This window comes from Alosa alosa, chromosome 1 (assembly GCF_017589495.1).
Source record: "Alosa alosa isolate M-15738 ecotype Scorff River chromosome 1, AALO_Geno_1.1, whole genome shotgun sequence".
Taxonomy (NCBI): Eukaryota; Metazoa; Chordata; class Actinopteri; order Clupeiformes; family Clupeidae; genus Alosa; species Alosa alosa.
This window is the reverse complement of record NC_063189.1, coordinates 27,540,686-27,565,685: the sequence shown is the minus strand read 5'-3', so window position 1 is coordinate 27,565,685 and position 25,000 is coordinate 27,540,686. Positions and strand designations below refer to the sequence as shown.

Below are 25,000 nucleotides of genomic sequence, written 5' to 3'. Positions count from 1 at the left end.
TTTCTTTTACAAGAGGGAGCCACATTCCAGCTGCATCCAGTTTGCAGCTGCAAAGCGATCTGTTCTGTTTAATGGATCAGCAACTTCTTTGTTTCAGCTGGAACATCAGATGTTTTTTTTTTAGCAAGTACTAGACCTGCAAAAATACCTTAGGGATTTGTTGCTTGCCAGAGAAGATGAGAGGCTTTTTGAGTTGCATGTGCCTTTTAGACACTGTTTGAGAAACAGAGCAATGGAAGACAAAGCATGGAGCATAAGAGGTGTGAGTGTGTGTGTGTGTGTGTGTGTGTGTGTGTGTGTGTGTGTGTGGATGACAGAGGTGGGAGTAAGTCACACATGTGCAAGTCACAAGCAAGTCTCAAGTCTTAACCTTCAAGTCTCAAGCAAGTCCAAGTCATTTTTTGTGACAGTCAAGCAAGTCAAGTCAAGTCATAGCTTGGGTCAAGCAAGTCAAGTCAAGTCATAGCCAAATCATTGAAATTCATGATGATTTACCCATGTTTTCATTTTAAAATAAGCTACAATAGGCTAGTTATGAACTGCTTAAGTTTTATTTGTAACAAACAAATAGACATTGCATTCATTCAAGCCACATAGCCTACATCTGAATGGTTTATAGAATAAGATGAAATGTATACGAATAAAAATAAATGTATAAATAGCCTATTATTGTTTCAATATGCCTCAAATATTAGGTAGCCTAAGCTACATCAAATCATGAAAATATATTCAAACAGTTCAAGTTACACCTGTCCTGACCTGTCACATCTCCAGGGAACTAATAATGTTGAAAAAGTGAACTAATCAATCAATCAAACGCTGCCGCCGACGTCACTGCCAAAGTTTGACAAGCGCGACAGCGCAATTGGTTTTAGAAGGGTTTAGGACCGTCAATGCTATATCATATTATACATAAGCCTAACGTGAAATAAGCTACTTTTCTATGCTGATTGCTGGCAGTTAGCTAGGCCTACTTACTGTTGTTAGCCTACTACTAGGCTGTAACATATGGAACAGGGACGTGTTTAAGAGGGAGGGAGAAAGAGAGGCGCTTACTTTAGGTTACATTGGCAACATTTTCGCTATATAGATTAAACTTAGACAAGAAAATGTTTCACTTTGCTATTTCACACATTTTAACCTAATATGGAGTTAATTCAAAGCCAACTCTTAACATGCCTCCAATTTGACGTTAGGTTTCTAACACGACTAACTTCGGATGAAAATCAACGTGGTGGTGGTTATGTCGCTATTTTGCACACTTGCAGACTGCTGTTCATTTCTCCTTTGACTTGTCAGATACATCATCTGTGAAGCCAAACATTATTATGTTTTGGTATTTAACGTAGAGCCTTCCATATTTGCAAGTTAGCCTACCTCAGTCTGTCTCATTTGATCTGGCACTTGCTGTTAGTCTGTCGCATCGCATGGTACAATGACAGGTTCGCTCACGTGACACATGCAACAGCACCTAAGCAGATTTTCTAAAATCGTAAAGTTAACTCCCTAATATCTATGAAAAAAAAAAGTCAAGTCATTTCAAGTCATTTGTCTCAAGTCTAAGTCAAGTCAAAGTCAAGTCGAGTCTTTTATACAGTACATGTTGATCAAGCAAGTCTCAAGTCGTAAAAAATGTGACTCGAGTCTGACTCGAGTCAAGTCATGTGACTCGAGTCCCCCATGTCTGGTGGATGATTGTGTAAGCCAGAAACTCTTCTAATGCTATACACTGCAAAAAGCACACCAACACACAGAGATTGTGTCACCTTCTTCAGCGAGGAGAGGAGGCATAGAACAGAGGTACATACAGTAGAGAGATGTGGATAGAGGATGAGAAAGATAAAGGGAGGGAGATAGACAGAGAGAGAGGTAGGCCTATAGAGGGAGGGGGAGATTGGGTCTGTTCCAAATAGAAGACATCTGCTGTGTTGCCTCACTGCCATGATAAAGAAGAGGTGTCTCATCAAAAATAACTTTGGAGTCAAGGGATGTTCTAAGAGCAAGTTTTTTTTAATGTTTTTTTTAAAGATAACATTGTCACTACAGTATGATGTTAGTACGCAGCAAGAACATTAAACTATGAAAGCTAGCAGGCTAATGTTAGAAAGTTTGCTGGCAGACACTACATAAACCACACCAAACACTATTTATGGTTACAGCAGTGATATAAACAGATCGTACAGTGTTGATTTTGAAAGATCTAAGTGGGGAAAAAAATCACTCTGTAAAGCGCCATGAGACATGTGCAACGGTTTGGCACTCTATAAGTGATATTAAACTGATATTAAATTGAAATTGAAAAGAAAATGACCAGTGGCAGTAAAAAGTGTTTCGCCATTCGCCAACCATCTTTGTTTACTTTTCACAGTGAGAGAATTGCTGCTCAGATTTGTAGGTAATAGGCAGCATAGAGGATGCATCAATGCTGCCCTCAAAAATGACCGTCACAGGGATAGTTCCAATGTATCTTAGCAAAGAAAAAAAGTTTGATTGGTTTGGAACGTCACTTGTTGCCATGCTCCCCTGTTTGGTTTGCTGAGAGAGAGAGAGAGAGAGAGAGAGAGAGAAGGGGCTGGGATGTCAAAGGAGCTTGCTCTAGGGCTGTCTATTTTCCCATCGTGTGTTGGTGTGTGCGGGGGTGTATTTATAACTGCATATTCCCAATTATGGCCCTGTTTACACACATGCAAGTGCCTACTGATCCAAAGAGACTTACCCAGAAATTTAGCCAACACTGAAACACCCAAGCCATCACACACACATACATTTCACATATGCCTGCTCTGGCCCAATCCTACCTCTGGTCGTCTTACTCCTTGCGCCCTTGTTTTGGAGTGCCCACATGGCTATGAGTTGTCATTCGAAACAAAAGAAGACTGGTTATCCCAGTATCCCTGAGATATCCTCATATGAAATGGGACAATCCTCAACTATAGACCTGCCTATACACATTTCTGTTCTGCTCTGATGGCAGATGAGTGGGATGCGCAGGCAGTTTGCTGCTACATCATTTGTGTTTATGCTATTAATTTAGGAGCCTCATGTTCTATGTTCAACTCAGTTTGCTTCAATTCACAAAGCATTCTGGGAATTTCCCTCTGCTTCTCTAAATCTCCATGTTGGTCTTCTCTCTCCTTTCTTTCTCTCTCTCTTTCAAACACACACTCACATCCACACACACACACACACACACACACAAACACACACACACACACACACACACACACACACACACACACACACACACACACACACACACACACACACACAGGTACGTGTAGGTTCCAGGTGTGTTTTCACACTCTTCTCTCTGGGGAGTGTGACGACAGGCCTCTGGCTGATAAATCCTGAAGGTACATATCACTTTGCTCCTGCTCTAACTCTAACAATTCACACCCCACCTTATCCCAGCATGCACCTCTTCTCCAGCGCTGCCTGCCACAGGCGCCCATCAAATAGATGCAGTAAATCTTCACACGTACATTTCCTGCTAGGGCTTGAGTAAATCCTATGGAGTGATCTTTTTTAAATTGTTATTGGTGACATTCAAGAAGAACAAAGAACATAAAGAGCAGAGACACAGTGAAGGTACAAAGATACACGCGTGGTGGCCTGCAGAGTTGCTCCAATATACACACTGACTGTGAGACTGCAGCAAGGCGTGGTGATCTCTGAGTAGGTAATGTAGGGAAGGTAAGTTTATGGTGAAGGGAAGGTAAGTTTATGGTGATCTCTGAGTAGGAAGGTAAGTTTATGGTGATCTCTGAGTAGGTAATGTAGGGAAGGTAAGTTTATGGTGATCTGATGAGTAGGTAATGTAGGGAAGGTTTAGATCTCTGAGTAGGTAATGTAGGGAAGGTAAGTTTATGGTGATCTCTGAGTAGGTAATGTAGGGAAGGTTTAAAGTTTATGGTGATCTCTGATCTCTGAGTAGGTAATGTAGGGAAGGTAAGTTTATGGTGATCTCTGAGTAGGTAATGTAGGGAAGGTAAGTTTATGGTGATCTCTGAGTAGGTAATGTAGGGAAGGTAAGTTTATGGTGATCTCTGAGTAGGTAATGTAGGGAAGGTAAGTTTATGGTGATCTCTGAGTAGGTAATGTAGGGAAGGTAAGTTTATGGTGATCTCTGAGTAGGTAATGTCTGAGGGAAGGGGAAAGGGTGATCTCTGAGTTTATGGTGATCTCTGAGTAGGTAATGTAGGGAAGGTAAGTTTATGGTGATCTCTGAGTAGTAGGAAGGTAAGTTTATGGTGGTGATCTCTGAGGGAAGGTAAAGGTAAGTTTATGGTGATCTCTGAGTAGGTAATGTAGGGAAGGTAAGTTTATGGTGATCTCTGAGTAGGTAATGTAGGGAAGGTAAGTTTATGGTGATCTCTGAGTAGGTAATGTAGGGAAGGTAAGTTTATGGTGATCTCTGAGTAGGTAATGTAGGGAAGGTAAGTTTATGGTGATCTCTGAGTAGGTAATGTAGGGAAGGTAAGTGATCTCTGAGTATGTATCTCTGGGAATGTAGGAAGGTCTTTATGGTGATCTCTGGTAATGGGAGGGAAGGTAAGTTTATGGTGATCTCTGAGTAGGTAATGTAGGGAAGGTAAGTTTATGGTGATCTCTGGGGTAAGGGAAGTAAGTTTATGGTGATCTCTGAGTAGGTAATGTAGGGAAGGTAAGTTTATGGTGATCTCTGAGTAGGTAATGTATGGTGATCTCTGGGAAGGTAAGTTTATGGTGATCTCTGAGTAGGTAATGTAGGGAAGGTAAGTTTATGGTGATCTCTGAGTAGGTAAGGGAAGGTGTTTAGGGAAATGGGGAAGGTAAGTTTATGGTGATCTCTGAGTAGGTAATGTAGGGAAGGTAAGTTTATGGTGATCTCTGAGTAGGTAATGTAGGGAAGGTAAGTTTATGGTGATCTCTGAGTAGGTAATGTAGGGAAGGTAAGTTTGTTTAGGTACAGTATGGGCATAAGGATGTGTGCTAGAGAGATCCGGGCAAAAATAGAGAGATCTGGGTCTCGAGCACCTGGAGTGAAACATCTTCTACTGAGTAATACCGAAAAGGACAAGGAAATAGGGGGTAAGAAAGGTGATGGAACACTGCTGTGTCCTGTGTCCAGTGTGTGTGTGTGTGTGTGTGTGTGTGTGTGTGTGTGTGTGCATTATCCTAATGCACATATGCCCACACACACACACACACACACACACAGAGGAACTGACCCATACCATCCTGAGCAGGGCTAATGGAGATCGTCGGAGACAGTTGGCTAGCCCTTCACGTTACAGCGCTCCATTTCCAGTGCATTAACCTCTGTAAATGTGCCATAATGGCTGTCATAAGCACACACTCACACACATGGGTTCCTTTCTGATCAGAAGCGTGCTGCACTGCCTCTGCATGGCCTGTGTCCTGCACCACTCTGTTTCAGCACTTTTTTTCTGTATCTCTTAAAAGGGAGGGTTCACCTAAAATTATAATTTTAAAAGGAGGGTTCACCTAAAATGATCATTTTAAAGGGATTGTTCACCTAAAATTATCATTCTAAAGAGAGGGTTCACCTGGAAAAATCAAACTATTATGCTATTATGTACTTAACCCCCATGTCATTTGTCATCCATATGAGATGTGGTTGCCATGCCACCATCTCATTAGCGTGTTCAGTCTGACGACTGCAGGTCATTAATTTCCTGTGTGAAGAAACTTGTTTCTGTTTGAGATCAGGATGTGTTTGAAAAAATATAACTCTTATGACACATCCAGTCCGACAATACGACCGGAAGATAGGTGGATGGTTTATTGATATCTTCTACATTGTATGCTTTAAAGCTATCACCTTTTAAACAGGAGCCATACAACACGGTGTTGTACAATATCCATTTGGGGGCATATAGCAGGAACTGGAGCTGATTTCAATTACCAGTGTGAGTGATTGTGATAACCACACATAAGTCAGTCAGTCACCAAGGCCATCAGTCAGATCCACAGCAAACAAAGAAGAACACACTATGTTTCTATCTGTGTTTCTTGGAAATAACAAAACAAAATGATGAGTAGGCAATAAAAGACAGTCATAATATTCTCTGCTACGGCATATCCAATCATCATTTGGTGCAGAGCGATGGTTGTCTGGCTGAGTGCCAGTGGTAAGTGAGGACATTCCGCCATTCGCCTCCACTATATTGAAAAAGAGCTCGACTGATAAAGACACACTATGAAATCTTACTTTTCTTGTGTTACACAGACAAATTCAAATCCATGAAGGGGAAAGCTGTGGTGTAAGTGGCAACATCCCATACCACATACGTGTCCAGTGCCCATGAGGCCCCAGGTTCAATTCTGGCCTGAGGTCATTTCCGGATTGCACTCCATCTCTCTCGCGATCATATCCTGTCTAGTCTATTAATAAAGGCTAGAAAAGTCTATAAATCAATAAACCCATGCAAATGAGAAGATGTCTGGCTTTGGCCTGGTTTTAGCGCTGATCAGAACTAATGTTGTACAGAGGTTCTGATGATCATACCAATCGCACCAGAGCTACTCCCCAAGCTTGTTTAGCACACAGTGAGGCTTTCCCATCCGTCTCAATTGGGCCTGTCATGTCTAACGAGACGCTGGTAACTGCTCACTGTACATGACAGCAGTTGCACATAATCAACCTTAACAACGACACACGCCAGTTGTACCTTTATGCATTCTGACAGTCGAATCAAGTAAAATTCCCCATGACTGGTTTTTGGTGTGTGTGTGTTGAGTGGGAGTTAAAGTAGCAGAAGGGAGCTTTAGCACCATCTCCCTCTCATGAATGTGAGAAGTCCAGGTTGTGTGTGTGTGTGTGTGTGTGCTTGCGTGTGTGTTTTCTTTCCGTAACACAGTGAGCCTGACCTCTATTCCTCATTCCGGTCTCCTTGACTGCATCGGGGACGACTCATTGAAATGCAGCCAGTGGGTAAAAATAACCACAGGCCAGCAGCCGACGTGCAAGAGCGTCAGGTGATCGCGCACGTCGCCACGGCAGCCCTGCGCCTTGCCGGACTCGGTGACAGGGTCCTGGAGTCGTATCCTGCTATGCAGCAATTTGTGTCTCTGCATCAAAGTCAAAGCAAAAATCCACTCACAAAGTGGAAAGTCATAAAAAAAAACAAGGATGCATTTGAAAAGCTTTTAGTTGTCATAGGAGGACACAAGATGTTTTTTTTTAGGACACAATGTGGTTTCTTTGGTTTCTGGCGATCTGCAAATCAGAAGCGCTGCCAGTCTATTTTGAGACTCTGTCAAGGTCAAGTGCAAACATGCTGTGAATATGTACAACACATTCAGATTCAGAGAGATTTCACAGAGATTTATTTGTCACATAAAGAATCACAAAAAGACTATAAAGTCGAACTTTGATCTCACAAATTAGATTAGCCACATGCTTGCTGTAAGTGCCAGGTAAGTACGTTGGTGTATAAACGTCACTTTGATGCTGTAAGTAATGAGAATGACACACAAGCCATTATTTCAATGTATAGACCAAACGTTTTCTTTGCTGATTTTCTGTCGTGATTTTCAACTTTGTTGTGTTTCCCTTCCTCTCTCCCTCTCTCTTGCCCCTCAGGTAACATCCGTAACACAGAGAGGCTAAGCTACGACAACCAGCAGCACTACAAGATCATGGTCACTGCCTTCGACTGCGGCCAGAAGAGGGCGACAGAGAGCGTGGCAGTGCACATCGAGGTCAAGCCTGTCTGCAAGCCAGGGTGGCAAGGTCAGTCGCGCCGCTATCTGTAGCCACAGTAGAACCATCATGCCTCCCTAATTATAGATCTGATTCTTTTGGCTCTGCATAGCAGCGTCCACGACTACGGCAGGTCACTGTGGGAAGCGAGAGCACTAACTGTGCTGTTGTGTCTGTGATCCTGTAGTCAGTTCATTTGTCTTCTATGGCAGACACCTTTAGCGATCTTAAACAGAGAGATTGATATCTGGGAACTGTCTCCTTTCCAAGGGGTCCTCTCAAGCCTCCTTTCCTTTTTTCATCTCTCTTTTTTTCATCTTAGCATTCAGCAGACCACTTGCCCAACACATGGTGAAGCGTTGAGCTTATACCCCCCCCCCCCCACACACACACACACCACCACCATCACACCCGCTGCCTAGCAACACCAGCAAGATAGATGCAATGTTGTGTGAATGCTCAGATCCCAACTTTGATGTTGTGTCTACTTCCAAGGTAAGTCTTTACTGTGGATGAAGGGGGAGAGGGAGGGAGTCTGGTCATATTTTGCTTGGGATGAAGTGCATGTGCTCCAACGAGAACATATTTTAACCATGGATCAAAAGGCATCAATTAAGAGTGATCGATGAAGAACTAGCCGCTCATCTAGTAGCATTGAGTTGTCTTGCTATGGTAGTTATGAAATCATTCCCCAGTATATTTGAGTCAAGTGGTCTGAGTGCTGTGAAGCAGGTAACCAGATCAAAGTTCAAAGATCTGTTTGGTTTCTCATGTAGAGGTGACACTGCACATTAGTTGAAACTGTAGGAAATATACATAAATAAACCGACCATTTCATGTCATCCAGTGTAATTCACTCTGCAGATATTCTACTTTATCTAGCTAAATATACAAGTTGTTATTTGCAAATTAAGTGAGATTAACGGCATTTCAACCACTGTTTTCCTCAAATCAAGTCATGGATGGTCACAAGACAAAATGCTGGTTTGATGCATCGGACTTTGATCTCACAAATTGGATTAGCTTACATAAGTTACTTGAAAAGGGATTGCTGTCTTTTTTACCCATGCATTAAGCGCTCTTTCAGTTTAATATTCATTTTGTTTACCAAAGGAAGGTTCAAAAATAAGTCTGAAGGGTCTTTAAAGGTACACTATGCAAGATTTTCACCTTAATATAACCTTTACAAAGCCAATTTGGTGGTAAACGAACTTGTAATAGGTGAATTGTTCACCCAGCATAGCTACAGTACAACATATTTTCATTGTGTACAGGGGGGACAATTCACAGAAGTTTGCTCTTTACAAAAGCAGAGTAAAATATAAATATATGATGACTCTACAATACCTAAACCTGCATAGTGTACCTTTATATTAAAGAAAGAAAGAAAGAAAGAAAGAGAAAGAAAGAAAGAAAGAAAGAAAGAAAGAAAGAGATTTAGAAAAAAAGAGATTTTTTCCAATTTCCAATGTGCAACAATGTTTTGATTTAATGTGCAACTTCCAATGTTTTGATTTTATGTGCAAATTCCAATGTGCAACAATGTTTTGATTTTATGTAGCTATTTTACTTTTTATGTTGTTTTCCTACCCAAACATTTTTTTTCCATTGACCCTTGGTAATGGAAAATTCTGCCAATTGTTCACATAGATCTCTGTTTCTCGAGGTCAATGAACACTGTCGGTAGAAAAACTAAAACAGAATAACAACGAAACAGATACATACAGATACAGATAATGATGTCACTGTGCACCTCTACTGAGAACATCACTTTTAATGAAAGCTAAAGGTCATCTGCGATGCCTTTCTATCCACCTCAAATTAACTTTCTCATAAAATGAATTCTTATTAAGGTTGGTGCTGGTAACACAGCTGTGCAATGCAGTGCAGTTCAATGAAAAACAATGTGAACATTAAAAACCCTGATGCTGGCAATACTACTGAGGCTATTTCAACTTGAGACTTGTGTACTATTACAAAATGACAACACAAACATTACCATGATTTACCAAACTATAGATTATACTGTATAATCCTTATTAGAGTGTAATTACTGTGTTAATAACATTGCATAAAGTGTAATGGTGCATTAAAAGCATAGGATCATTATTAGGTGCACTACCAAGTCAAAAAAGGGAAAATCATCATAAAATAAAGCTATTATTAAATCTCACAGGGCCAGGTGTTGTTGTCAAAAAATACTGTGTTAATTTACGCTATATTGTGTTCCTAACAAGATACTTGTTACTTTGACTGACATTACAATGACAGAAAGATGTTACAGCAGATTCCAATGTCTTGTCATTGGTCATCATGACAGGCCAGCAGCTTATGTCACGTGCAATTGCATAGCCATAGTTATAGATAGGTGGTAAATGGACCATGTTTTATCACTGGACAATGGCTTCTATTACAGCATTTTGGATCAACCATGACATGATTTTGACATGGTCACATTAGTGTTGAGGAGGTTCTAGTCTACCTGTCAGCAATAAAATAATTGAGATGCGTAGCGGTGACACAGTGCAAGGTTTTCAGACACACACAGGCCATCACTGCCAGGAAATAGACCCAGATGAATAGAATAATCTCAGCAGCACTGATCAAGGTCAGGGAAATAACACTACAATAAATTAATCCTTTGGTTTCGGAATCATCTCTCATCCTCAGGTTACTATTGTTTATTAGTTTGTTAGGGTTTCAACATTATGGTCTCCTGTATATTTATCAGTTTGACATCTTCGCTTGTTTGAGTTCTAGTTTGCTGCTGAGGTGCTATGTATGCTTGAGGAGGCAAAGTTAGTCATTTGGTCTTGGTTGCTGTTTTATTCTAGAGCTCATCCTCTTGCTCATCCTCGTCCTTGAGTCTTTTGTCGTTAAGTGTGAGTCACAGGATTCCTGTCGACTCCCGAGAGACTCCATAGCAACCTTGTCTGTGGTAGCGTGGACAGAAGGCATGAGTGTTGCCTATAAAGAGGCTGTTGAGAAAGACACAAGATACTGACTTATTAACACACTACAGTAAAATGAAAAGTTTGATAAATGACTGAAGCAGTTGTTGCCATCTGTCTGACGTCAAAGAGCATCTGAGTATCACTCAAGGGGGGTCATGGTCACAGATCATTGATTGAAATAGTCAATTTGACCTTTTCAACATTGACTATTATAATCTCAGCTGTATGTTGCTTGTAAATCATATTCTAGACTGGAACATATGTCAGAACAATCATTTTAATCTATTGAAAAGTAAATATTACCTTAGAAGTACTGAAAAATGGAAAGAGGGGGTGTCAATGCTACTGAACCACAAAACATGGAATTACACAAACTCATGTTTCTCTTCAAAACACAATGTTATTACATTGAACTAACATATTTTGACGCAGCTATACATTTATCCAAAAGAATATATATAATATAAGGTGAAAATCAAGCACCTAAATAACGTTTCAATCAGCAAGGCGAATGATCACATGTGGTCCCTGGAAAACCTGCTGCCACCACGTCCTTGTGTTCCTGTCAGTAAGAGCACTGAGGTAATTCAGCAGCTTTCAGTGTTACAAACATTCATTTTGGAGCTGGGATGTATATTGTGTTGTGCTTTGGGATGAGCCATGCTTTGTTCCCACCACAAATGTGTTAGGTATTGAGAATTCACAATATATCAGTTGTCACATACAAGAATAAATGGTTTTAAATACTGTGGCACAACCTATTCAGAAAGTGGCATCTCAAGAAGCAGTGCCTTTTACATTTGTGTCCTATTAGCAATCACACTGCAGCTTTCATTGCAACATCTAAATGCATTTGCCAAGTACATGGCTCAAGTTGATTTGAATTATTTCATTGGAATTATTTGGTCAAGTTGTGTTTTACATCAGGGCATGAATAAATTACATAAAACTGTAAGGGAAATAAATCTCATCTCCAATTTATTTTTATTCATGCACAACCGATATCTACATTACAATTACGTTAATTCAATGGATTATTTAAAAGATTATGTAAAGATGTGACTGCATCTAAAATAATGTTTAAAATGGCAATATATAAAATGTGAACTATTGTAGACCTACTTATGGGAGGTGAGCACTTTCCCATTGAAATTTTCTGTTGAACTATTCTAAGAAATATTATATTAAACCAAGTTTGTTCCAGTAAAAGGCAGACTCCAGCTTTTGAGCATATCTTGCCAGAATACACCATCACTAGCCTGTGTAATACATTTTTAACCTGACTAATTCACATTGTGCAATAGAGAGAAATTGTTTGGCACTACGCTGCACTGTGCATGAAATTAAAACAAATGGAAGGTGAGGATCATTGGCGTTGAGGCCCATATCTCACGTCTAACAGGATGGCCTAGCTTTAGACACAGACTCAACCGTGACACTCCACCTGGGTGGTGATGGGAGGGAGGTTTTTGCTCTGCGTTGATTTCACCTATTTCTGGTCCACCCAACTACCATGGCAAGTCCATTTGTAGAGTGCGGCAGTGAAAGGTGTTGGCAGGCAGCAATGCTTTCTGCCGTGCGAAATGGAGTGTAGCCTTTTCACTGCGGACGAGACACTATGGCCTGCAGCTAAAGGGCAGGCTCTTCTACAACAAACCGAAATGCCACCTTCAACTATATTACCTCTGGACCCTGTAATACTGCAGTGGCCAGCAATACTGAGGTGTCGCACGGCAGTGCTTGTGTTGTGTTGTGTACTGCGTACTGAAGTTCAGTGATCAAAGCCATCCTATTTGCTGGGCTGCAATTTCCCTGCCACCTGCACAATATCAGAGTTCATTTATTCTGTGACAGTGTGTGGAATATAGGCCCAGCATCTGCTGTCTGATTGCCAGTGGACACCTCTATTCATCCTGGCCCTCTTTTTCTGTAAGAGAGAATGTATGTGAGACAGGTAGGTAGAGAGAGGGGATAGATAGACAGAGAGAGAGGGGGGAAGAGAGAGGTAAGACAGGGGAAGAGAGAGAGTGCGATAGATAGAGAGAAGGAGAGACAGAGAGTTCGAGAGATGGAGAGAGTGCATGAGAGAGTGTGTGGAAGAGCGAGAGAGTACATGGAAGTGATGCGATGAGATGTGCGGTGTCTCATTCGTGGCCCATTCGTCGCCAATTGACAGGCACTGACAGGCAGAGAGGCACGGGAGAATGAGCACAAATGGTGTGGCCCCAGCTCCGCTGCTCGTCAGCAAGGTGACTGAGTGAATATGAAAGGGGCTGTAAATATGAGCTGAGTGACAGCCATGGCAGCCACAGCTGGGAGAGATGCTGGGGGATGGGGGGGGATATGATGAGGCACAGGGCACCCATCCTCCCAACACTTCCCCCCCGGTCCTCAAGCGTGTAATCTTCTGAGCTGTCTCGCCACCTCCTTCTTTGTCTTTCATTCATTCACTCTCTCCCCCTCTCTCCATCTCTCTCTCTCTCTCTCGCTCTCTTTCTTTCTTTTTCTGTGGTCATACTCCATCTGTCAGGCATGATCTCTTTATCCATCTCTGAGAGCCTGGCCGTGACACTCCCCCCCATTCAGTGTGTGCCTCCTCAGTAGAATGACACAGGCCTCACAAGGTTAGAGTGAGCGGAGGGGAGCTTGGGGAGAGCTTTCTGAACCCATCAGACACAAACACCAGGACAGGAGCTCTTCCCCCTTTGCCTTTCAAAGGCCATTCACAGCCAGGACAGTGTGACTACAGTTCATTGGCTGCCAGCCCCCTGACAACCTAGTTCCGTCACTTACGGAACCTACGCATCTGATCTGCCACCCATACTTGACACATACTGAAGAGGACTTTTCAGAGTGTTTCATAAACTAATGATGTTTTCTTCCTCGCCATCATTTTTTTGGAGCACTCAGCTCCAGCATCTGATGTGTGTATTTAGTAAGGTCATTTATCACTAATGGCAGTTTTAATGGAACAGCGTTTTTCCTATTCGCGATTGACAAAAAGGCAGGGAAGAGCACAATTAATCACAGTACATTTAATGTGGTGCATTCACTAACATGCTGAAAAGACATGCTGAAAGCTTTTGAGGTGGCTTGGAAGTCCAAGGCTTAATTGGGTCAATTAAAGAAATGACTGCTCAACTAGTCATTACATCATCCTCTGGTATACTCAGGTCAAGTACGTAGCCTAAGTGCTGCCAAAACAGCTTTTAAACAGACAGACAAGGGAGCCATGACATTTTGATCAGCCTGAAAACATGTCTCGTTTCTTTAATTTGACATTTTAAATAGATTTTTAGAATATAATACAGAATATCTGCTATGTCAGACCAAAATATCAGATATGGAGATCAAACTCACCAACCGTTTATGCCTATTTAGTCGAATATAAGCCCAGACCAGAGTAAACATCCTCAAAACAAGACAGACTAAACCACTGTACAAATGTTTGTTTAGATTTTCCATTGAGTGAACAGCAGCACATGATCTGTCAGTTCTTAAGGGCTTTGCTAAGAGTTTCACTTTTAAACTGGTTTGGCCTCAACACACGTGTAAATTAAATACTCTTCCTCTGTTCTCCTTCCTTCCCTATTTTCTCTCCTTTTTTTCCAAAGGATGTTCTCAGGCGAGAGAGTGTGTTAGTGAATCCATGCATATCACACTAGTTGCGTTGTTGTTTTGTCTCACCTACTTTTCCTCCAAGTCTCGCCTGGTTGCCCTATCTGTAGTAATATATTTGTTGTGTTGAAAAGTCCTTCAAGTGCTGCAGAAAACAAAAACATTCCAGAGACATTTCCGCCACATTCATGAGAAATCATGAGGGAACCATTTCACTATCTGTACCCCCGAAAGCATATTTAAAATTGCAAAACATATATTATGGGATTGCCTTCATGTTGTTTAAAGAAGAGTGAAACATTAGGGAATTAGGGAAGTGCACACACAAAAGCCTGACTTGGCGTGCTGGCACTCAGACACAGAGAACACCAGAAAAACACCATCAGTGGTCTCGGACTCAACTTCAAATAGTTTGTTAGTTAGACAGTTTCAGGAAGGCTTTGTTGCTAACAAAACACTAATCCACAAGGATGCCACAGCCAATATTTCATGCAAATTCCTTTAATCTGCACTAAATGCTTTCAGTATGCTCCTGAACTAGCAAACGCACCACCAGCTTTATAACAGCAACATTCACTTGGGTATAAATACCTATACCTATAAATACCTGTTCTGAGATATGTACCATGACTGCTCAAATAGACATGAAATGCAGCTCTTAGCCCCTCTTCCAAACAGCTGTCTCTGCTGTTAATAATAATAGATTTATAAATCAGAAGCAAGTTGACTCTTGCTTCTGTTGTGCAATTGCTTTTTAACATCCACGTCAAACATGTGAATGTTACTGTGTCTCTAAGTTTACAGTAGTAATAGCGTCGCACCACCTGGCAGTACCTGAGCATAACACCTGTTCTCAGGTTCCCAAGGCTTTGAACCGGTTCATGGAATGAAAACCCTAGGAAACCAGAAACAAAACAAAACCAGAAGTTTTATTATTTTTTCATGTTCCGGAACAGAAATTATTTTTTAAAATAGTGGTAACCGGTTAATACCGGTTCTTTTTTTGTTCCTGGGAAGGTTTGTGTCTTCAATGAAATGGTGAGGGTCACCTCCTGTCATTCAATAAATGCATGGAGAGTGCAGACAGACAGAGCTTGCCACTAGCAGGCAGGGAAAAGGCCTATTAAGTCTCCAAATCTCAATGATTTCATTTCACCAGTTTTCTCTTTTTACTAGGCCGTGACGCCTAGCAATTAACGTTAAGGCTACAGTTTTAATTTATTTGGAAAAAACGTAATAGTCCTCATTTTGGCATTTAGACAATGGGAAGGCATCCAAGAATCCAATATTACAGTACCCACCAAAAATATACTGTATATATGACAGCATTTTTTGTTTGACCAGGAAATTATTCAAGCTACAGTAAAGGCTAAAGACACTGGTGCAGCTTGTATAAAGCAGAGGCCTAGTGTTTTATTATGTTTGCTGTAGGATAGAGTCTAGTAAGTCAGTAGACAGTATTGTGACTATTAATAGCCAGTTTGAAAGCATACATATATTTTTGTCAGACAGCTGACATAACCGGTTCAGGAACAATATTTTATTGTTCTAACCGGGAACGTCAATTTTAGGGTGGGAACCAAAACTGGAAACGTTAAAATACTGTTTCTGTTCAGAACGAACCATTTGGCAAAACATTCTGGTTCAAAGCCCTGCAGGTTCCCACTGATCGCACAATCAAGGGCATGTTACACAGAACTTCTCTCAAACATCCAACAGTATCACAACTGCTTCATTCTAAAACTTTCTAAAGTTGAACGAAAAGTAATCACTCTTGATAGCTTTGGAAAATTGCTTTTTGTACAAAATGTGGCAGTTAAACCCCATGCTACAGTACTATTCAAATGCAGTATGACTGCTTCTTATTATTCCTTATGTTCCAAGCTCCACACTACTGTACATCAACCCTGAAGACCAGATTGAAATTGGTGTTGATAGTTTGTAATATAATGATTTGATTTGAAACCTGAAGTCAAATTGCAAACCATGTTAAATTGCTTCAGCCAATTGCTGGTAATCAGTGAAAAGGTTAGTGAATGTATCATTACCCTGAGTAGTTATATTCTTAAAGCTGACCAGGTGCAGGAGGCATCATTACTTAATGAAAATGCAGGGTTATTGAACATGTACTTTACTCTTGGTCTCTTTTCTTTTCCAATGTCATTGTTGAACTCTTTTTCCTGAGAGTTCAATTGGGCTGATTTTTCTTATCACATAGGAGAACGGGGTAAGTTGAGTATAGGTGTAAGATGATCATGTGATAGCATTTTAAGGAATAGGGAATATTTTTTTTACAATACGTGGAAAGATGCAGCACATGGCAAATGTGGTAAAAAATATAGCGTATGTGATTTAGAGAAAACGTTAATAGAACAACATTCAAATGCATTACACCTCAATTGGTGCCCTTTTAAGCGATGATGTGAGGGCTAAATAAAATCATGAATGTTATCTTAGCTTGTGTGAGAAGCATTTTTTTTTTTCAAAATGGTGGTTGTGGGGTGAGATGAGCCACCAGGGCTGGGGTAAGCTAGTACTTGTGTTGCAGTTATAAGATTTTTAAGTTTGCCTTGATTTTGTGACCTCATTCAATAAGGTTTCTTAGTGTTACTAAGAGCTAAAGAGACTAGGCAGCAAATTAATCAGACTTTAAGTGAATTAAATGGGAGAGTTCAAAGGTAAACAGGCGAGAAAAGATGGTATAGGCCTAAACCTGTCTTGGCAATCTATCTTGAATCTATTTGAAAAATTCTCAGTTAAATGTTGGTGTTTGTTACTGTTTGTAGAAATTAAACTATTGTTTGAAGAAAATAAACAAGACCATTTTTTTTTGCAGAGAGCATATATCTACTGTAGTCTTCACCCTTAGAACAAAAGCAAGCCACTAGCAAGGTGCAGACAAATAGGGCTTTAACGAGTTGTGTGAGTCAAAGTTACAGCACTCGCTCTCACTGGCTCATACTGTAGGTGCAAATGCCACACTAACACTTCGGCTAACGCGGCACATAGTGATTACTGATTGCATTTAGCGTTAGCGCTAATTTGTAGATGTTACCTAATTAATGGCTGGCATAGAGAGAGGTCAGGCCCTTATCTACAACTGATGAGACATAAAAACACTATTGAGAGAATATGCCATATTTATTCTATTTAAACCATCCTAACCTTCTCTCACAGTTATGGTATAATGATTACTAAAGAATTGGTTATGAGAGGAGAGGAGGTTTCTGTAAAAGAATAGTGAATAGGAATGTGCAATGTATTATTCAGGGGCAATGGTCTGGAGTCACTTGGAAGGAAAATGAAGCATCGGGATTGGCACAGCAACACTTACACTGCTGATCTATCAAAGGAACGCGTTTAGCCTCATAGGGCAAAAGCCCTCACATCGTTTTTTTCAGCACAGTGCAGTGCTTTTATCAAAGGGCATGGTCTTACCTGCTGTTGTTAGACCACTGGCACCTTCCTCTATAGGAGTATTGTGCCGTGCCTGATGAAACAGCATGTCTTTAGGCTGAGATTCTCTTAAGATCACTAATTGCAGGCCTGCTCTGGGGGCTCCAGGCCTCACACTCTGTAAAGCATCTTGCAAAATTGCTCATTCTCAGCTGCACTATGTATCGTAACACCCCCAATTATCACCACTTTTGTTCAGAAATTCTAAAACAACGATGTTTTTTAACACTTCAAAATAATATTTACTAAATGAACCTTACATTTTTCAGTAGCCATAGTTGTGTAGATTTGAACAAAATCTGGTTTGGTTCCTAACGGGAGCATTTACTGCCTGAAATATCCGATTTTGTTTACCACGCTCGGAGTTATAGTGCTGGCCTGATGGGTCGCCTATTTACACCGTTTCAACGGCACATTAACGGTTAGACCGAGAATTCTCGTCGTGAAATTAAAATTCCACTGGAGCTCCAAGCGGTTGTGACACACGCAGCCTTACAACACTGTTTACAGCTCCTCGAGTCACGGTAAAATGTCATTTTTGGTACATAGCTAATTTAGATACACCTATGTTGTGCGTGGTTGCGTTTCTATAGGAGTCCGCTGTCTTGGTTTGTATAGAAATGGATATTAAGTGACACATACACGCAAGATGGTGGAAATACGGGACCGGTGGAAATAGGGGGAGTTACGATAGATAAATATACCACATGAACGATTTCACTCTAGAAAAAACACACAGGATCCACTCAATATTTTGTTCCCAGTGCAATTGCAACCATTACACTGACGTAATGGTAGTGGAAACATACTAATGTCCAGCATGTGGGTCTACGTGGGTCAAATATATAAAGGCCACAAAGGGTGGACTTTCTGATGTGAAAACCGACAGTCACACAAACACGCACAGACACAAAATGAAGGCCTGTTTATGCTTGTGTCACTGAAACCTGGATGTCTCTACCAGCTCCCTATGCTGCCATCTTGGCCTGGGTTTTTACACCCTCCGACCGCCTTCGACTGGCATCTCGGCCACAGGCGTGTTGCTCATCTCAGGCTGTCTGACTTTTGCGAGCACTCTTAAAGGTAACCAAGTCGAGCCCATTGTTAACAGGGCTCTTTTCTAGAAACAACCAGGGACAACAAAGAACACCTGGTGTGCAGCCACCTGCCAGAGACTGCCACTGTCAGTGAGGTACTCCCATATCCCCATACCCCCCACCCTACGTCACCAAACTCGCCTCATGTGAGCTCTGTGGTTCTTGCTTTTAATCTAGTGTCGGAGCCAATAAAAATTGAATAAGGTGTTCAGTCAAGACAAGACAAGACCCGGGGAAAAGCTCCTTCTCTGCTCGGGGTGAATACAAACTACAGGGCTGTTGAATTATCAAGCAGATGAGCGAGAGGGATGTGATGCTCATGGTCTGCAGTGTGGCTCCTGAAGGGCTGCTTCTCTGTCGGAGTTGCGCTGTAGCTGAATACTAAATGTCTGCACTGTGGCTCATGTCCCCAAATCCTACAGTGCATTCACATGCTGTGCACAACATGCAGGCAACATCTGACTTGGTATCTGTATCTTAAGCCAAACATAAAGATATCAGAGATGCTATGGTAAACGTCGATCATTTTATCATAAAGACAGTGGTGACAACTACTTATTTTGCCATGTTGTTCTTAGTCTAGAACTGCCCTTTAAAATCCAAAGAAAAATCCATTAAAATGTGTATTTTCTTGAAAATGTCCAGGTGATTCATGCAAGTCAGAAAGGGGAAGATTCTATTGGGGAAAGGTTCCAGTGGGGGCTGGCATGGAAGCAAAGAGGGGGAGTGAGGGTGTGTTTGTGTGTGTTTTAATGTACAGAAGCACACATACAGTCCATCTGATCAATAAGTACTGTACTGTATGTGTCTGGACTCAATTTTTTACACTGACCATTTTCTCACCCATTCATTTCTATGTGTATATGGCCAGTCATTTTTGACCGGGAATACACTTGGGTGTTCTAAAGTTAATTAAAACACTCATTGTTATAAATATGATCCAAATTTGTGTTTTCAGATACCCTGTGTTAACAAAGTCATGGAGCCTCATGTTAGTCATAACAAAGTCAAATAATTGACAATCGGTCACATTTGACCGCGAACACCACAGGAGGGTTAAAAATAGTCTGGAGCCATTGTTACTAATGTGGCATAAACATGCTACACAAGCTATACACTGATGCCAAACAAAACAAAAAATAAATAATTTCATGTGGGAGATAATCATCATGGAAACAATTTAGCATCTCCAGCCTCAGTGGGTTTACCATCAGCAGTGCTGTGAGATATGAGCAGCTCTGATGTTAGGAGCACACGAGTGTATTATGGGCCTCAGTACTCTTTATTAGTGCAATAAGAGAGGCTTCTGAAGCCACGCAGTCCCACTGCGCCCCTTTCATTTACTCCCACAACTCATTTCGGCACCCAGCAGGTGCTGTAGTGATTGTTGCTGCCCCAAGATTACTGGCCCTGAAGCTCCCTCCAGACAGGGACTGGGCTAAGAAACCACATCTCTGCCTGAGTCTTCCTCGTAGCGGTTTTGCACCTAGCAACAGTATCGAGTTTTGGTCTAAAACTAGGGAGCAAACTACCTAGAAGGCGTGCAAAAACCACCAACAGCCATATCTGCAAAGTAGTTGTATTAATTACACCTGATCAAATGAATGAGGTGAGTACATGAATGTGTATGATCTGATAAAACAGCAGTAAGGAGTAGGCATGCGAAAACAAATCAGCAGCCCAGCTGGCACTGATTAAAGCTTGGTAGCATGCTAACCTATTGTTGGAAGTGTCTTGCTTGAAAGCTTTCTGACAGTTTAATGCATATTCTGGATGACTAGTGGAAAGTATTGGGAAAGCTGTGTTTATCATGTCCTTTGCTTGGCCAAATACCATCAATATGAAAGCTGTGCCACAACTGGCAGTCAATTGCTCGAATAGTGTCAAGAAGTTGCTTGACACCCCTTTTGCCTCTCCACCCCCCAGGTTGGAATAAGAGAGCGGACTACGAGCCAGGCACGGGGAGCAAGCAGCTGTTTCCCAAGATGCACCTGGAGACCTGCGACGGGCCACTTTCGTCGGTGAGGGCCATGGTTGAACTGCAGACCAGTCACATTGGGAAGGGCTGTGATCGCGAGACCTACTCGGAGAAGTCCCTGCAGAGGCTCTGTGGTGAGTGCCAGCGCTGACAAAAGGAAAATGACTGCAGGTGTGGGCCCTACAAATTGCCTCATTACGCAAAATAGGACATCTTTTAAGAAACATCAACAATAGGAGACGGCTATGCTTTGTTTGACTGGATTTTTACGAGACAGTGGGCGAGCAGTGAAAGAAATTATCCAATTTAGCGAGTGTTTGTATTTCAAATGAGACTGTGTCTTGTGAGTTGTCATTTTGTATGTGTACTAATGAATACTAGTGAATGCGCTGAGCGTTAAGCGATCGGTCAACTAGAACACCATAATGGATCATGCAGTGATTTTCAGGAGTAAGCTGTTGTTGTGTGTTTACTGCAGATTTTACAAATGATTAGTGTATTTTTACCCATGGCACCAGTTTTGACATGATGGTGTGACTAGTCACACACTTTCTGAAGTTGTCATGGTTGCATGTCTCATCTTCAAAGAATGATTGGTCCCTGTGTGGTTGGGTGGAACTGTCCTCAGTCTCTTCTCTGCCTTTATGTAATGATGAAGAAACAGAGTGTCATACATTATTCAAATGAAGTAATTAAGCCGTTTTTATATAACTCCTCGACACTGATGTTATCAAGACAAAAGAGGTTTGGACTGCATTTAGCCAGAAAAAATGAAATATATAAAATAAAAAAGTTATTTGCAGCTATGAAGCAATCCATGACCTCTGCAGTTTAAGCCATTGCAGTGAAAGGGTCCTTGAAATTGAGATAAGATTAAGTCAGTACGTTTTCTTTTTTATATCTGGATTATAAATCACTGTTATGTGAAGTAAATGAACCCAGAATGAACTGAATGTTGAGTGATAGGTCCGCCCGCCCGCCCGCCTGCCTGCCTGCCGTTAAATCTGTTGATTTTCTCGCCTCCCTCATTGTCCCCCGCCCACCACCACGTTTATATTCTCCCCCTGGCGGGTAACTGAGATGTCAGAGACAGTTGCCTCTAAATATGCAATATGCAGCAATAACAGTTTATTGGTCTGGCACAGGCCGAGTCCTTAAGTGCTTGAGTTATGGGCCGCTAAGCCTTCTCCATACTCTCATCTATATGCAAAAGGTCTCTTTGCACCTTCCTTAGTATGCAGGCTTGGTGAGCCAGAGGTTTCGCCAAGCCCCATAATAGTTATCTAATATGCGATAAAACAAATTATAATTGTTTTTTTGTTTTTAGTTAAGCAACATCAATTTGTGGCAGTACACAAGTACACAAAAACTCACGGAGAGCATAGAGCTTTGCCAATAAGGGCTTCCACCTCTCATTTCAGAACTATTTACAGGATAATTGAATTAGGTCAGAAGCTTCCTGCAATGAATATTCACAAACCAGAGCAAACGCTGTAAATCCTTTTGGCAGTGTTGAACGCTGAGCAAAAAAATTCTTTCTTTTTTACCTGTGCATTTTCATCTGTCTTTGGTTCTTACAGCATGCAGCAGCTGATCGATGTGAAAAGAAGATGTGGGTCATTGCAAAGGCCAGATGCGCTGCTGTGAAAAATTGCTTAAAGCTGGGTTTATTGGATGGAATCTCATTGACCTGTTGTTTCAGCAGGTCAAGAAAATAGCCCCCCTCTCATGGCGAGAAAGGAGCTCAGATGCTTAGTTGACGTCTGGGTATATATTTATTGGCCAATATCGATCGAAAGTGAATAAATATTGCATACGGTAAAAGCTGTAGGGCTATCAGTCTTTTGTTGGCGGGGGTGTGAGCGAAGCCGGCGAGGCGTCTGTGAAGGCCCATCTCTCACCGTGTCCCTCTGCTGCTGTCACATAACGGCATGTCTTGACCCGGCCAATTCAATATCACCTCAGCCTTCTGGAAGATAGAGTGAACATAGACACGTGGCTGCATCAGATGGAAGGGACGGAGAGACAGAGAGAGAGAGAGAAAGAGATAGAGAGAGAAAGAGAGAGAGAGAGAGGGTGGAAAGTGTCTGCAGAAACATAGATGCATGGAGGGGGGAGAAATAGACAGACATAGAGAAATGTAAGAGCTGCTCTTTCCCTGTCCTGACATACAGAGGAAAGAAGAGAGAGAACTCCGAAAACGAAGGAATAGGAAGTGGTCAGAGAGAGAAAGTGAATATAAAATGGCGAGAGGAAGAGAGTGTGAGAACTTTTTCCCCACCACCTTCCAAAAATGAGGATCAAAAGAGAAGGGTGTGGGCCACAGACAGAGTGGACTGTGGCGAGTAGGACAGACAGAGTCACCAGGCTGCTGTGATCTGAGTGAGATGAATATGTCAGGCCTCTGTAGCCTTGCAGAAAGTAATCACATGTAATGCAGGCAGTGGCTGCATCCAGTGGGAAGGCTCTGGTATTAACATTTCAGCTCTGCTGGAAGGGTAGCGCCCTACGTGACTTCACTGTAGAATAAATCACTTGGATGGACTAGCGGCCTTAAACCAGACTCATATGCACCTGATTTATTTTTTATATTATTTATAAAAATATATATATACATTTTTATTTCCTCTGAGTGGGATGTTGTTATGTATGCTTGGTTAATGCAATCCATCATAATTAGGATGTTATTTTCTGAATATGTTGAAGGTTTATATTAATTAAAACATCAGAGAGGTTTGTGAAGCCTAAAGCACTTGAATGGGTCCTCTTAATGGTTTTTATTTATGTATTTATTTATTTATTTATTTATTTATTTTTGTCAAGGCGCAGCTTCAGGCAGCACTGATCTACTGCCGGCCCCTAGTGCGTCCACCAATTGGACGGCCTCCCTGCTGACGGACAGCGGGCGCGACAGTGACCTCATCTTCCGCTTTGACGGGCGGCAGGCAGCCAACGTGCCGGACCGGCTGGTGCCCCACAACCTGACTGACCAGTTCACCATCGCCACGTGGATGAAGCACGGGCCGAGCCCGGGCCTGCGCGCCGAGAAAGAGACGCTGCTGTGCAACTCCGACAAGACAGGTGAGGAGAAGCGTCCATCGTGGGGCATTGTCCAAGGTGGGAGTGGAAAGGATTGGATGATAGTCTGGGATACATCCATCCAACGTTTAGTAGCTTTGTCCTGTGGGGTTTTGAGCAAAGCATATGTTGAACGACGTGATAGAGGGTGAAGTTGACAAGCGGTGTGTCACAAATAACATCATATGTCTGATCTTTGACAAGACAGTCATGAGCCAGAGCTGCTTCATATATACACTGTAGGAATTTCAGTATACTGTACTTTTGAAATACTACAGGTATGGTCTTGCGAGGCGATAAAGGTGTATTTGAAGAAAAATCACATTGCATGACTGGAACTAACTGTTGCATATCAATGTACTACCTTGAAACCTCAATCAGGCCCAGGCTATTAATAAAGGTTTTACAGTATTTTAGGATCCATAAAAATTGTCGTCAGCAAAGTACTAAAATCTTAGAGGAAGAGAAATACTCATTGGAGCCATGGAGATACTGCACATATTTCATTTTGTCTATTAGTGAATAGCTGAGAGGCCTCCCATGGGCGCCTAATCAAATTACCCTGCAGGGTTGAGTGAGGAGAGTGGCACCGCTGGCTTCTGCTCCTCCGGTCCCCGCTGAGGGTCTGCGACGATGGAGGGGTTCGGCTGATTGGCCAGAGCCCCTGTGGTTTTTGGCCGTGGCCTCAAAAGGGCCTTTTGAGGGGGTGGGCTGAGAGAGTGGACGCCACGCCAGGCTGGCGAATGGACAGGCAAGTAGGCTGGCCGGCATGCTGGGGATGCTGCCACGGGTGCTGATGTTGCCGAGTGCATTGATCGGTGCCATCACGCTGAGCAAGGGAGAGAGTTAATCAATTTATACAATGAAGAAAAAAGGGGGGTGAGGGTGAGGAGGAAGGTGGGTGGGGGTGTGTGTGTGGAAAGATTGAGCCGACGTGAAAAGACAGCTCATCTGAGATGTGGTTGTGTCCTGACAACTCAGGTGGGGAGACCGGCCACACACACACACACACACACAACCCCCGGACCCACATTATAGAATTTTGTACACTTTGGGCTCAGGTGTTGCCCACACTGCTGCCCACACGCTGCAGCCCACACACACACACACA

At 42.1% G+C, this 25,000-nt stretch overlaps 1 protein-coding gene across 1 annotated transcript in view; it reads left to right on the top strand.

Annotated features, from left to right (window-relative positions):
* The window catches only part of clstn2a (calsyntenin 2a), a 237,553-nt gene that overhangs the window by 160,559 nt on the left and 51,994 nt on the right, over positions 1 to 25,000 (top strand). Inside the window, 3 exon segments of the mRNA XM_048257133.1 lie at positions 7,589 to 7,738; positions 20,760 to 20,945; positions 23,635 to 23,892. Of these exon segments, the coding sequence (XP_048113090.1) occupies positions 7,589 to 7,738; positions 20,760 to 20,945; positions 23,635 to 23,892 (594 nt within the window).